The sequence below is a fragment of the Nerophis ophidion genome, linkage group LG04, assembly GCF_033978795.1.
Source record: "Nerophis ophidion isolate RoL-2023_Sa linkage group LG04, RoL_Noph_v1.0, whole genome shotgun sequence".
Lineage (NCBI taxonomy): Eukaryota > Metazoa > Chordata > Actinopteri > Syngnathiformes > Syngnathidae > Nerophis > Nerophis ophidion.
Window position 1 is genome coordinate 55,902,390 of NC_084614.1, and position 15,846 is coordinate 55,918,235.

General features: G+C 41.6%; 2 protein-coding genes across 8 annotated transcripts in view; one reads left to right on the forward strand and one right to left on the reverse strand.

Moving 5' to 3' along the window:
* Positions 1 to 327: 327 nt before the first annotated feature.
* puraa (purine-rich element binding protein Aa) lies at positions 328 to 10,937 on the reverse strand. 2 transcript variants are annotated; one of them, XM_061898509.1, is made up of 2 exons: positions 10,696 to 10,937; positions 328 to 3,967 (listed from the first exon to the last, which is right to left on the reverse strand). In XM_061898509.1, exon 2 carries the CDS (start codon positions 3,861 to 3,863, stop codon positions 2,997 to 2,999), a length of 867 nt encoding a protein of 288 aa, XP_061754493.1. In that variant the 5' UTR covers positions 3,864 to 3,967; positions 10,696 to 10,937; the 3' UTR covers positions 328 to 2,996. The 2 variants fall into 2 exon arrangements, with proteins under 2 accessions (XP_061754493.1, XP_061754494.1); XM_061898510.1 differs by lacking the exon at positions 10,696 to 10,937 and adding an exon at positions 4,272 to 4,426.
* A 2,456-nt stretch (positions 10,938 to 13,393) lies between these two features.
* The window catches only part of nrg2a (neuregulin 2a), a 273,699-nt gene continuing 271,246 nt past the window's right edge, over positions 13,394 to 15,846 (forward strand). For 3 of the 6 annotated variants that reach the window (XM_061898501.1, XM_061898505.1, XM_061898507.1), the window contains exon 1: positions 13,395 to 14,159. In XM_061898501.1, coding sequence (XP_061754485.1) covers positions 13,715 to 14,159 — 445 coding nt within the window. In that variant the 5' untranslated portion in view covers positions 13,395 to 13,714. Of the gene's footprint in view, positions 14,160 to 15,846 lie in introns of all 6 variants that reach the window. The other 3 variants (XM_061898502.1, XM_061898503.1, XM_061898504.1) reach the window with 2 other exon arrangements.

Consider the following 15,846-nt stretch of genomic DNA (forward strand, 5'->3'; position numbering starts at 1 on the left):
TCGTCTAGGGCCCCCAAATATGTGCAAAAATATACACAGGTCCTTTCAATGCCCGTCATTTACAAACAAACACTTCCCTCTAGCGGCCACTGCTAGACTAGGTGCAGTAAATTACGTCACCAGAATTGCAAAGCTTTGATATTGAGTTTGTAGTTCCTTGATGCAAAACTTGAAGGGGGGAGAACTATTGCTTTTATTCAAAACGTATTCTTTCAAGTACCAATGAAGATGTCATTGCATCATAAGTATGCTCTTTAATAGCACACTTTCATCTTTATAGTGAGTGTCCTAACTGGAATGGTTGCATGGGAATGAAAGTAGCAACAGTCATGATGAAAGTAATGCTTTATTTTACAGCCTGTTATGACACATACAGTACTGGAATGAAGAATTGTCTTGAAGACGCAGCTATTTTTCAGGTGTTTCAATTTTGCATTCTTTTTTTTTTTAGGCTGTAAAATTAAGCTTTAGTCATTAGTATCAATGCGAATGTCAAGACTGTGGGAAATAAAAACACTACATCAAAATCAAACATACTTTTTCATCTTAATATAGTCGACATTTTGGTTTTTTTTCTTTAAACATTGGAAGAAAAAAAAAACATTGTGAATATAGCTACTCTATAGGGCAAAATTAAACTCCAAATTTGTCATAATATACATAAGTTACATCCCATGTAAGAAAACAAAAAGATGAAATGTCCTCTTTTAAACAAAGGAGAGGAAACGATGACATTCTTGAGATAGTCTTAACAAAAGTATTGGGTCAGGTGTTTTAGAACCTGCATGGGAAAGCAAAGTGCTACATGTACACACAACAACCACTGAAGACAGTTCACCAAACAACTTAAATGGAGACTAGACTCAAGCACCTTTTCTTAGCTTAAAGCTAAAAGGGAGATTCTTCACCAAAAGTATTTTCGATGCACCTTCATTGTTCTGTTTCAAGTTATGCATGTGAACTTGACCCGCAGCGGCTGCTATCTATATCACCTTCCGTGTTCCTTCATTTTTTTTTCTTAAGTGCAAATAAACATGGATTCAGTCACATGCTTTGAAATAGTAATCATATATTTTAATTGATATACATACATTGCCACCGTTGGCACATACGGATATTGCACACAAGTCATGAAATGTTGCACATAAAAAATAGATATATTTTTTGTGGGCGAAAACATTCCAATAGTTTAAAGTGGAATAATGCTGAGAAGGTAAAAAAATAAAAAATAAAAATGCTTGCTACTCTGTAATTGAGCGACAAGAGATGGGGTAGGGGCGGCGATGGAGACTTGTCAACAACTATTTGCAATAAGTTCAGGCCACTCCTGCTGTTTAATGTGCTTGGTGCTAACTCCTCTGCATCATGGCATCCAGGTGACCTTCCCTCCCTTTCCATGTTTACATGTAGGCCGATACCTGGATGGCTGCGGGATTATAATGGGGAATAATGAAGGAGAAACCCTTTTAATTTTTTAGCACCACGAGTCGGGGGCCGGGACGACACGAACAAAAATGGAAGAGTTGAAAAGAAGTCAAAAGTTTGCGATCCAAAGCACCAGGCCAGCGTGTAAGCATGCGGAGTGTGTAAGGCACCGGGTTGTTTTATATGCTGAAGAGGACGCTCCCAGTAAGCTTTCTATACCATGTAGGCTCCAATAATAGGTGGTCAAGGACAAAGTTTGCTGGTTTCCAGTCAGAATGGAAGCAAACATCGAACTCAATGCTGAGGTAAATTGATCTGATTGTTGCCAGCTTCTCTCAACTCGACTGGCAAGAGTTTAAAAAACTGCTATCACACATCTATGAGATGCGACAGAACTTGGCCACAGCCAGTTGCTTTTCCGTGTGGCAGCCCAAATATTTACAAAAACACAATCGAGTCACACACCCCCACCCAGCCCTCCCAACAAATAGCGGGCAGAAGAAGTCTCCTTCCTGACACTTCCAACGCCAGCAAAGCCTTTGGGTGGACATTGCTCAGGAGTCACAGCTGAGCGTCGTGCAATACAGGCAGATACTAATATGGAACGGTCCTTGAGCCAATATTTTGGGAGGCCAACGAAATCGGAACTTTTTAAGTGCGGACAATCATGCAGCAACACCACGCCTTCATTGGCACCGTTCAGACATTTCAATTCTAGCCGATCTGCTTTTTGGTGGCGTATGCTACATGTTGTCATTTCATTTCAATGCTCTTTTTTTTTTAGTACCTTTTAAACTCAACACATTGCATTAACGACGACACACGAAGGTAGTCCATTATATATCCATTTGCATGGCAACAATTTCCACTGAAACAAGATTTACAATGTCTTTGAATGCCTCTGGCAAATGTCAACACGTCATGAACCACTGACCAGGTCTATATTGATTTGTATGCGATGCATATTGCAAGACATTAAGAGAGCACTTGTTCCTATTTTTTTTTTAACTGGATGGTTTCTAGACAGTTTCCAAATCAGACCTAGCCCTCATTTTAATTGATGTGTAAACACACTTCTAGTCACAGGTAAAGGTAAATAAGATGGCTAGAACATGTGACAACCTTTTTTCTTTTTTTTTTATAAACTTTCTGAATTTTGGTTTAAAAAAAAATAATCTGATTTGTGCTGAAGTTAGCTTACAGGAAAAGGGAAACGCTTACTTTAGATGTCCGCAAATCCAGTCGGACGTTGCAAACACTTTTGTTTTTAGCTTTTAACTGGTAGAAAAAGTTGTATCTCTTGTTAATAATAAGGGAAATAAACACTCAGTTCAACATTGTCAAGTAGGAAAACAATGTTCAAATATGTTATTACTTTGTTTTAGCAGCCAGTTACTGTATTAATGGCGGATAAGTGGGGGTAACATCCAGCGATGAGTGACAACATGTCAGAACTGTCAGCTTGTGGAGGTTTCTTAAATTGTGGGTGATGCTCCCTTGGAGTTAAACCGTTAATAGTTAGATTTCTTTTATACAGTAGATATTTTCTGGTTATTCTCACGACTTGGACATCAATCCTCGTCAACATCATCCGCCTGCACCTCCTCTTGCAGCTGCTGCTGCTGCAGCTCGCACGCTCGCTTCTCCCGCTGCCTCTCCTGGATCGTCTTCATCTCGTCGGCGTACTTGCAGAATGTACTCCCGAATTTGGCCCAAACTTTGTAGGGCACCGTGATGGAGTTGCGGTAGGTGGGCTTGACCTCGCTCACCCGCATGAACACGCCGTACTTGTTGGAGCCCACGTCGAAGAAGAAGCGCTTGTTGTCCACAGTCAACGACGAGCCCTCCGGCAGCTCCGCGGGCTCCTCGTCCACGCCGTAATCGTCAATAAGTTTGGCCAAAGCGTCGCGGAACTCGATAAGTCCCTGCGCCGGGAGCGCGATGGTCTGGCCCTGCGTGGACCCCAAGCCGGGCCCCCTGTTCACGGTCTGCCGGATCCTCAAGAACCGTCCCCGCTGGTTCTCTTTCAGGTCCATGTAGTACTTCCGATTCTCCCGCACTAGGAACTCGCTTTTCAGGGCCCGCCGCGGCTCATCCTGCACCATGCCCGGGTTGCTGGGACCCAACTGGGCGTAGTGTTCGATGAAGTCCCCCAAGTAGTCGCGGAACTCGACCGCCACCGACATGGACAGCGTGAGGCGGCTCTTGTTGCCACCGGCCCCGACTTCGGCGATCTTCAAAAAGCGGCCTTTGGCGTTCTGCTTGACGTCCAAGTAGAAGCGTTTGTTTTGGATGTCAACCCGCTTGGACGCCAGCTCCTGGGTCTCGTGCTGGAGGCCGGAAGCCGAGCCAGCCCCTCCTGCTGTGGCGTGCATGGAACCGAAGCCCGGGCCCGGGGCTGCTACTCCCTGCTCACTTCCACTGTCTCTGTCCGCCATGATGCTGCCTGCCTGCCTGCCTGCCTGCCTGCTCGCCTGCCTTCTCTCTCCCTCGACCGCAAAGCCTCGGCTCGTCACAGTCCGCGACGCAGCTCTCGCGAGATCTGCCGAGAGGTAAACAAAAAGGGACACAGATTAGCATTAGCATCCCGGACGCCCTTTTTGACGGGTGAGAACGTGCACTTTAAAAATGGCTTCCACCAGTAAGTGATATTATACATCAAGTGCTTATAAGAATTGGACATCTTACTCCTGTATATTTGCCCTGTCATACCGTTTCTGTGGGGTGTTTCGCTAACAAAACTACCTTGCTAGCCGGCTCCAAGCGCTAAATACTGCTAACTGTAGCTAGCCTGACGCGCTAACTGCCACAAGTAATTATCATGTTTGACGGGAAGTTCAACCTACCTCCAATTGCGAGCTAGAGAGCTTAAAGGACGTAATACCACAATGTGCATTAACGTTTCCGGCAAGCACCTTCATTCGGTGCACTGCCCTTGCATAGTTGTGTTGTTTTGTATATGTGACGTGTGTGCTTGCTGTAATGTATGAGGAGCACTACGTGGAACCACGGATGGACTCAACAATACTGACCAATTCTTCCACGAAGGACCCTCAAAATACTTTTTTAAAAATTATGTTACACCTGACACTTTTTTTGTATTCCATCTCCATCGTCTTCCGCTTATCCGAGGTCGGGTCGCGGGGGCAGCAGCCTAAGCAGGGAAGCCCAGACTTCCCTCTCCCCAGCCACTTCGTCTAGCTCGTTCCCAGGCCACCCGGGAGACATAGTCTTCCCAACGTGTCCGGGGTCTACCCCGTGGCCTCCTACCGGTTGGACGTGCCCTAAACAACTCCCTAGGGAGGTGTTCGGGTGGCACCCTGACCAGATGCCCAAACCACCTCATCTGGCTCCTCTCTATTTGGAGGAGCAGCGGCTTTACTTTGAGTTCCTCCCGGATGACAGAGCTTCTCACCCTATCTCTAAGGGAGAGCCCCACCACGCAGCGGAGGAAACTCATTTCGGCCGCTTGTACCCGCGATCTTATCCTTTTGGTCTTGACCCAAAGCTCATGACCATAGGTGAGGATGGGAACGTAGATCGACCGGTAAATTGAGAGCTTTGCCTTCCAGCTCAGCTCCTTCACCACAACGGATCGGTACAACGTCCGCATTACTGAAGACGCCGCACCGATTCGCCTGTCGATCTCACGATCCACTCTTCCCTCACTCGTGAACAAGACTCCTAGGTAATTGAACTCCTCCACTTGGGGCAGGGTCTCCTCCCCAACCCGGAGATGGCACTCCACCCTTTTCCGGGAGAGAACCATGGACTCTGACTTGGAGGTGCTGATTCTCATTCCGGTCGCTTCACACTCTGCTGCGAACCGATCCAGTGAGAGCTGAAGATCCCGGCCAGATGAAGCCATGAGGACCACATCATCTGCAAAAAGCAGAGACCTGATCCCACGGCCACCAAACCTCAACGCCTTGACTGCGCCTAGAAATTCTGTCCATAAACAGAACAGAATCCGTGACAAAGGACAGCATTGGCGGAGTCCAACCCTCACTGGAAACGTGCCGGCATTGCGGACCAAGCTCTGACACTGATCGTATAGGGAGCGGACCACCACAATAAGACAGTCCGATACCCCATACTCTCTGAGCACTCCCCACAGGACTTCCCGAGGGACACGGTCGAATGCCTTCTCCAAGTCCACAAAGCACATGTAGACTGGTTGGGCAAACTCCCATACACCCTCAAGAACCCTGCCGAGAGTATTGATCAAACTTTAATCCTCGCACAGTGAGAATGCATTTTGTACAAGCCAATGAGGCTCATCTATTGAAAATGTAATTTATGGGGAAATATGTGTAAACACAGACTATACTATGTCAAAGTCAAGCCCAGATCTGGCCCGCTACATCATGTAGGCCAGTGGCTCTCAAGTACCCCTGGGGGTACTTGAAGGTATGCCAAAGGGTGCATGACATTTTTTTGTAAATATTCTAAAAATAGCAACAATTCAAAAATCCTTTATAAATATATTTATTGAATAATACATTAACAGAATATGAATGTAAGTTCATAAACTGTGAAAAGAAATGCAACAATGCAATATTCAGTGTTGACAGCTGGATTTTTTTGTGGACTTGTTCCATAAATATTGATGTTAAAGATTTCTTTATTTGTGAAGAAATGTTTAGAATGAAGTTCATGAATCCAGATGGATCTCTATTACAATCCCCAAAGAGGGCACTTTAAGTTGATGATTACTTCTTTGTGTAATATCTTTATTTATTATTGTATTACTTATTTATTTTTCAACAAGTTTTTAGTTATTTTTATCTCTTTTTAGTTAAAGAAAGACCACTACAAATGAGCAATATTTTTCACTGTTATACAATTTAATAAATCAGAAACTGATGACATAGTGCTGTATTTTACTTCTTTATCTCTTTTTTCAACCAAAAATGCTTTGCTCTGATTAGGGGGTACTTGAATCAAAAAAATTTTCACAGGGGGTACATCACTGAAAAAAGGTTGAGAGCCACTGATGTAGGCGATGTAGGCCAACCCGCAAAAGCTATATTTTTTATATATTTACAAAATGTATTTCTTCTTTCCATTTTGACAATAAAACGTACACATAATGCATGCATTTACATATATTTATATCATATATTATATGTATTCAAAATTGTTTACTAATGCCACAAATATAACACTGTCATTCAAAAGGGTTTAGGAATAATTTAAAACAATTATAAGTATCCGTCTGACTTATGATTTCTAAGCAAGTTTTTCATCAAATTTTACATCGTAAAAAGGACAATAAGTTATACAGTAAAAACTAGCAGAATTTTACCTTAAATAAATTATTGTACCGTTTTCCATTTACAATAATACACTGTTAAACCGCTGTAAATGTTAAAGTAAAAATAGCAACTGAGCTGCCACTTTTTGCTGCAAAACCTAAAGTTTTTTTTTTACATGTTTTATAATCAAATGCACAGGCAAATGTATATTAGTATCATAAGGTGAATATTCATAAATTACACGGTTGCAATTGGCACTCTGAGTGCAGCCGTAACTGCGCTTTACCCCCTAGTAAAAAAATCTAGTTCCACACCCCTGATCTATTATACACTGTCAATTAACATGCACTATGTACTGTAATGCCCTCCATCCATCCATTACCTTCCGCTTGTCCCTTTCGGGTTCGGGGGGTTGCTGGAGCCTGCCCCCCCCCCCCCCCCCCCCCCCCCCCCCCACCCCCCAAACCCCGACTACACCGTAATGTTTCAACCAAAAATTAACTTTCAGTACAACACGGTTTAAATTAATATTTATATACAGACGTTCTGTAGGAAAACCTAAATATGTACTGCAGTCACGATTACATAATAAAAAAAAAATGTAGCTTTTAAAAGCTTAAAAAAAAACTTTAAAGGGGACCTTTGATAAATCCAATGAGATGTAGCCGTAGTATGAAACACTCTGTTCAACCATAGAAAGCAAACAATACGGCAGTTATGGCTACAATCAAAATATATAGTATCCATCCATTCATCCATTTTTTTCTACCGTTTGTCCCTCTCGGGGTTAAATAGTAATAAAAATGAATATACAGCAAATGGAAATTGTATTTATAGAGCACAATTCCTACACATGGCAATTCAAAATGCTTTACAAAAATTTTAAAATAAGGAAAAAAAATCTAAAAATATTTCTAAATAAAATCAGAAAATACAATCATAAAAGTAATCGGAATGAATTAAAAGCGCTGCAGCCACTCGAAGGGTTTCTCAGAAAACTGATAACTTTTTCACTTTTGTGTATGAAAATTCAGTAAAAAGAAATGTACAGTAGTTTGGTCTACAATCAATGTTGTAAATACATATTCAAGACTTTCTGTATACATAAAATCAAAGGAAACTTCTAGGTAACATGTATGATATTGCAGTTATGTCCGGTCATTCATTACCATGAATTGATTAAATTAAAGTTAAAGTACCAATGATTAACGTGGACCCCGACTTTAACAAGTTGAAAAACTTATTCGGGTGTTACCATTTAGTGGTCAATAGTAAGGAATATGTAATGTGCTGTGCAATCTACTAATAAAAGTTTCAATCAATCAAAGTCAATTAGGCCTATACAATACTCTGTTTACCTTAAATTATAGAAACACAACTTCGGTAAATACTAATGTACAGCAGTTATGTCTACAGTCTTAACTATGCTGTACAGGAAAACTTAAGATAAACTGCAGTTATGCCTACGATTAAAGGAGTAAATGTAGACTTTTTGTACCAGGAATGACGCAGAATTAACTCATGCATGCATGTATAATGCAGTTGTGTATATAATTGAATTATAATACATATTATGCAAGGCTAATTAGCCTTGCAGTTATAATTAAAATCTGTGTGATTTCTTTAATTGGTTCAACCTGTTTCAAAGAAACCTGTTTCTAGATAAAACTTGTTATTGGCGAGATTATAATTGTTTTACATTGCTTTGAATTAATATGTAATATTTAAAACGAAATATGTTCTCATGTGCAAGGAATTTGTTGGAAAAAAAATACAATTAAATTATATTACTTTCAAGTAAGCTGCGTATCTACCCGCGACCCGAATGAGGATAAACAGTATATGGAAAATTGATGGGTGAATTAATATTATTAAAATACTAATCAGGAATATTAAATTTAATTATAAGAGGTTTTATTTTTTTATTCGATCAATCACAATATAACCCGTTGTGAATTTAAATAAGGAAATGCGGTTGAACCTTATTCATTAATTTCTAAGAAAAATGGCACCGATTAACCGATTGTTTTCTGATTTGTGTTTCCTCATGATAACAAATGAAATGTCCAAACACATTTTATGACTTCTATGTGAGCCATTGCAACATAAAACCCGTATTTCCCCCTCTAATCCATAACGGAGTAAGGTGGCTGCTAAGAGCATCATGGTAGGCCTCAAAGATGCACATTAACCCTACAATGGATGCAAGCGTAGGAAATACATTGTTTTTCATATAGCCTGACAATTGCATTATTAGGTAATGAGCAGCTTTGCTTTGAAAATAAAGAGAATCCAGTTCCACAAGCCATGTCTGATCCGTTTGTATGTTTTGCAGGCGAATCTCAGAATGTATTACGCACTGAAGAAAAACGAAATAAACGTAATGATGGAATAAAACGCATTGTTTTGCATTTGTGCATTATTTTACTAATTTGCATTAATTCCCCTGAACTTCTAAAATTCCATTCATTTGTTAACTTTTATTTGTTTCAGTGTCTATATAGTTTATTTTATAAAAACGGTGTGCACGTAAATACATAATCTTTGCAATACGTTTTATTGATATTGTATCAAGCTGTTTTTCACGTTTTTATTATTATTTTTTTTAAAAAAGCTCTATTTGTTGTTTTACCAACGCTTTCGATTCATAATTTGTTTAACCACATGGGCAACAAGTAAAAGAATAGTTAACCATTTAATCGCCATACAGTTTATTTATTAATACAAATCTAAGAGGGCGGAGATTTATTCCTTGCACATTTTTGTACATTTTGTATGCTGCTATGAAGGCCTTGACGAGCTCTTAGTAAAATGTATTTTTTTGTATTTAATTGGACGCATGCCATGTGTGTTACATCAAATATATGCAGATATGTTAGTTTACATTTAAATTTGTTGTGGATGCAGTCATATGTGTTACTTCAAATATACAAATCGGTACTTGCTTTCAGCTTCATGTGACGTCACGAAACGTTTGCAAAAGGTTATACGAGCATAACGTTACAATTAACAACCTTACATAGTCTATACATTCATACAAACATATTTTTGGGTTGTTAATTATTAACTAATCGTCGTTTTCCGTTTTATAAGAGCAAAATAAGTTATATTCGACTTTTAAACTAACTTGAAGCGGCTGTTTTTGTACATTATTGATCTAATTCTTCACCATTTCAGAGGATATTTAAATTGGCTTTTTTTTTTTTACTGCAAAGACAAAGCCAAAAGTGTAACCCACATATGCGCATATAATGTGCAGGAAAATTAAATTAATAAAAAAACATCAAAGTATAATACATTATATTTGAAGTATAACAAATAATAAAATACCAAACTTAAAAACACTATATTTAGTACTTGGAACTTTTCCCCCCTAGTTTATTCAATCAGTTAAATGAGGCATCAGCCGTCATATGACATAATATTAACACTTCCATGTTGCCTTTAATCAAACTTCGTGGAACTTTTCAAGAATCTGCAACATACACTTTTTTTTCGAATTACGAAGGTCCTGCAGTCCTGGGTTCAAATCCAGGCTCGGGATCTTTCTGTGTGGAGTTTGCATGTTCTCCCCGTGAATGCGTGGGTTCCCTCCGGGTACTCCGGCTTCCTCCCACTTCCAAAGACATGCACCTGGGGATAGGTTGATTGGCAACACTAAATTGGCCCTAGTGTGTGAATGTGAGTGTGAATGTTGTCTGTCTGTCTGTGTTGGCCCTGCGATGAGGTGGCGACTTGTCCAGGGTGTACCCCGCCTTCCGCCCGATTGTAGCTGAGATAGGCGCCAGCGCCCCCCGCGACCCCGAAAGGGAATAAGCGGTAGAAATGGATGGATGGATGGACGTTACGCGTGTGTTTTTTTTTTAACGTGTGACACACAAGTGTGTGAATGTGTGAACTCTGCAAAGCATAACATGCTAGGTGCACGTTCAAAAAGGCCCACAGTGCATTTCAAATGGTGTTAAGACTGCAAAAAAACAGGCTAGCTCTTTTAAACAAAACCCAACCTTACCCTTCTTTCACCCTTTTAAAGCATCGAGGGCGTGCAGGCAGACGAGCCAACGAAGCAAGCCGAGCATGAGGACCTCTGCTCTGTTATCGGCTTGTCCAAAGCGTCGGTGTGCTGCCGGAGCTCCCTCCCAAAGATGGACCAGGCAGGGACGAGTCGTGGCACAGAAGGAGAGGGACACACGCACCAAGCAGACGCTGTGATATCAACACGCAGGAGCGGCGTTCTGTGGGCTATGGCTCCCTCTTTTGGTCATGTGGTGGTACAGCAGCGTCGCCTCCTGGGGTCACAGGTTTGAATGAGAAAGCACATGCTCATTTCAATTCAATAGTGTTGAACATTTGACTACACACAAACATTTCTCAGTCAACATGATATTTTTTGTTAGTTTTATCTTATTTTTATTATTATATTAAAACTATGTTTTAGTATTGTTATTGTTAGTCCAGTGGTTTTGATTGATTGATTGATACTTTTATTAGTAGATTGCACAGTTCAGTACATATTCCGTACGATCGACCACTAAATGGTAACACCTGAATAAGTTTTTCAACTTGTTTAAGTCGGGGTCCACATTAATCAATTCATGGTACAAATATATACTATCAACATAATACAGTCATCACACAAGTTAATCATCATAGTATGTACATTGAATTATTTACATTATTTACAATCCGGGGGGTGGGATGAGGAGCTTTGGTTGATATCAGTACTTCAGTCATCAACAATTGCATCAACAGAGAAATGTGGACATTGAAACAGTGTAGGTCTTATTTAGTAGGACATGTACAGCCAGCAGAGAACATAGTGAGTTCAGATAGCATAAGAACAAGTATATACATTAGAAGTACATTTGAGTTGTTTATAATCCGGGGAGATGGGATGTGAATGGAGGAGGGTATTAGTAAAGTGTTGAAGTTGCCTGGAGGTGTTGTTTTAGAGCGGTTTTGAAGGAGGATAGAGATGCACTTACTTTTATACCTGTTGGGAGTGCATTCCACATTGATGTGGCATAGAAAGAGAATGATTGTCAAACTTTTTTTCCACCAAAATACCCCCTCAGAAAAAACTTGGCTCTCTAAGTACCATTATAATGATCAACATTGAAATATAGTAGCATAATAGGCCTAAGTATTGATGAAAAAGAAGGCAAACATTTTTTGTAAAAAAATACATTTTTTTGCAACTGTAACATTACACACCATTTGAACAGTAACACTGTCTTTAAATATAGGAAAAATAATACTGACAAGTGATTTTTTGGCGCACCCCTAGATAGAGCCCGTGTTCCACTACCAATTTGAGAATCACTGCCGTAGTGAATACTGAGAGCTAATTGTAATATATCCTTCCTCTCCTTTAGTTAAATGGTTAACAAAATGCCTGAAAATCACTCTTATGCCAGTAAAAATATGCAACACGTCTGTATATTGTCATTGAATTCATTACAAAGCTATAACAACCATGCTCTTTTACAGCACTGTCTGCACTTGTATAAAATCACAGCAAATTATTGGAAAATAATTGCATTACTTTCACAGTATTGGGCTAACATAACATTTACAGCAATTTATTGTGAAATATCCTTACAATTGTTTACTGTAAGTGCAGAGCTGTGAATTTATGGTTAATTACAATTAACTTACAATTACTTCACAATTGTGATTTTTACTAGGGAATAAACAGTAGAAAATGGATGGATGGATAATACAATTACTATATCAGACTCACAATCATCTTTTTAGCCAAGACGCTGTAATTTTACAAACGTGTTCATTTCACGATTGCATTGATTGTTAATCACTCGCTATGTTTAACAACATCCTGCACTTACTGTATTGTACAAAGAGTGTGCAACATAGTCCACAGAACCCTTTAAGAGACGAATGCAGTGTGAATTTACTTTAATGTGTAGGAGTATGATTTCAGTATTTTACTGTGAAATAACAGGTAATTGCTGAAAAATATAAGGGTATCGTAATGTTTTGCAGTCTTTTGTTTTAATTTTACTGTACATTTTAATCACAGTTTTTCAGTTTGAAAAAAATTCTGTGAAATCCCGGTTACTCTTTTCAGTGTGTTTTTGATCTAAAGCAGCATGGACCAATTAGATGTCATACTTGATGTAGCCAGCAGATGTCACTGTTGGTAAATCTTGACATTACCGCATTTGGTAACCAGTATTTCCACTTACAGCCATATACTCCTTGTTTTAAAGTACTTAATGTGCATTGAAATACATATACGTGTTTACGCGATTTTTTTGTTTAAAGCATGTTGACGCTGCAACTATAAAAGTAACTTTCTCAAACACTAGCAGCAGACTTGGTATACAATGAGAGAGAAGATGTGTATAACCTGTGGTCCATGCACACCCCCCATCCTCCCCACTCTCCTCCTTTTGGCAATCTGCTCTATTTTCCATCGGTCTGTATGTCAGGGGTGGGTGGGTGGGAGCCACGGTGGAAGGCGGCAAGCAGGACCACACAATTTTAATAATCGGAATCAAACCTGCGCCCCCCCCCCCTCCCCCCCCCCCCCCCCCCCCCCCCCCCCCATGCCAGTGGCTGTCGGATGAGCAGAACTCCTGGGCCACTGCAGCATTTTTGGCGTCTTTTCTCGCTTCAGCTTCTGACGCTCTCACACCCCCCTCGCCCCCGCCTCCTTACTGCAATATTTGGGCAAAGATAAGAGAGTCAAGGCAACCATGGCAGCATAGGAGGGGGCATCCTCAGCCAATTCCTCGCTCCTCCTATATATCTACGATGCCTTATTCCTCGCATTAGATTGGCGAGCCAGCAGCATCCTTCTATGTCGCAACGCCGCACGCCAACTCGTCGGAATTAAGCGGGAATCGAGCAGCGGATCCCGATGGCATGGACACTTATGCGAGGTCCGCCGCGCCGCCGAGCCACTGGAGCCACCTCGCCGCCTCCTCGCCCCGCAGCCAAGCTCCGTCGCCATCGCCCCGCCGCCCCGCCGCACCGCCAGCAGCCGCCAGCGAGCCACAGCAAGCGGCATGAGGCTTGAGTCGCTCGCACCTCTATCCATGCTGCTCATCGGGGTCTCAATCGCCTGCTACCCCCCGTCTAAGGATTCCCCGCAGGACCGGGCGTACAGGTCGGCCGTGGTGATCGAGGGCAAGGTGCAGTCCACGCCGGGAGGGAACGCCTCCGCCGAGCCGCCGCCGCCGCAGCAGCAGCAGCAGCAACAACGCGTGCACGTCAAGGTGCTGGACGTGTGGCCCCTGCACAGCGGGGGGCTGGAGCCCGAGCAGCTCGTCACCGTGCTGGGGCAGTTCGGGGCGAAGGCTCCGTGCGCCGACGTGCAGAAGAACCGCAAGTACATCTTTTTCATGGAGCCCACTGAGGCGCCGCTGGTCTTCAAGGCTTCATTCGCGCCCCTGGACACGAGCGGGAAGAACCTGAAGAAGGACGTGGGGAAAATCCTGTGTGAGGGCTGCGGTAAGTAAAATGGTGTGATGTGGATTTACCCGGAAGAATACTCTGCCGTGTAGCAATGGGGCTTCAGGGTGCACCCTTGAAATGTGTCTCGGTGTGTTGCACAAATATGCCTTAGAGGCGTCTATGCAGCAATTTTCCTCAACTCTCGCAGGTTCCGATAGACCACGTGATCAATCAAACTCTCTCTGCTCAGCTGCATCACACATACGCCTCGCACTGTTGCTTGTGTGCCATTGCACTTTGTGCGAGTCAAAACTATCTGCATCCTGCAACATAAACCCCCACTCCACTGTATGGAGCATCTCTGAAACACCCGGGTGTCCTCTTGCACACCGCAATGCTACATTTATGTCATAATTGGGCTTGGCTCACGTTTCAGGACCAGGGACAGCGGCCAGTGTCACTTCTATAGGGGAGAAAAGTCACGTGGATGCAAGCAGGGCCCTATTATCAATGCATTCAACCGTCTGGTGTATTTTGGCTGACTTAAGCAAAAGTCCTCCTGTCACAGCGTAAACTAAAATCACGGTCACCGTGTTGTCCTTACGGCATTGTTGTTTGAATCCGGCTTGTCCTGAACAAGAAAAACTCCAAGCTGAGTGATTTGAGTAGGTTAAGCAGCCGATCGATTAAACGCAACACACCACCATTGGTTGCAGCAGGAAGCACATTATTAGATTCATTGATTGTTTACTAACTGTTGTATTGTCTCGACATGTCTGAAATTCAACACATGGCGTATCTGCTGTTGTCCGGCAAGGTAAAACGAGTCTCCGCCGCTCAAATTCTAGTGACAAGTCCTGTAAATGGAGCTGGAGCAGCTCTATGCTTGTCACAGTGACACCTGCAGAAGTCTACGACACTCCTTCTTCTACTTCTTCTGGAAGCTACCAGGCAATTTAAAAGCACATGTGTCACTTCCTGACATCATCTTGCATAGTCATTTGAACTTAACTGCCCGAGAACATAATGTGCCCTGTCTTGCTGCCATCTTAAATTCTTAAATCCTCTTAGTGTTTACCCAAGAGACATAAATGCCCCCTTTCTTCCTTTTGCTACTTTCACTCCATTTTTTGGCCTTTTTTAAATTCATCTCCCAATTAGAGAGGTAAAACCAAATGTCCCTTATCTCCTAAACACCACTGTCTTTTGCTAGCCTGTAAATATTGTCAATAACCTGCTCCAACTGTCACCTAATTACTGTATTTTGTCCTGTAGTGGCCAAAGGCTATTTGTTTCAATAGCAGACAGGTAACAGGTGTCTATTAGGTTTTAGGTGCTTACAGTTATGCATGGGAGGCCTTAATTTATACAAACTCTGTACATTCTTATATAAGTTTGCTGTCATGTATCTCCTAATTGTGTTTATATATTCATTCACTATGATGATGAGGTGGGCATTTTTAGGTATGGAGGACTTTGTTTGTACAAATGCATTTTATACTTAGGTTGCTGTCTGATATCCTTTTATTTGGGGTCACCTCACAACAAATATACTGTAAATAGTGATTTAAAGTTATCAACACTGGACTCGATGCTCGTTGAGAAGAGCTGATTTATTATTCCATGTTAGAGTCTCTAAAAGTCAGAACACAAAAAAAAAAGCTTCAAAATGTTTTGCTAATTACCTTTTTGAAAAAGACAATCTATTGGAGTCTGAATAACCTCTGCTATACAAAATATAGCC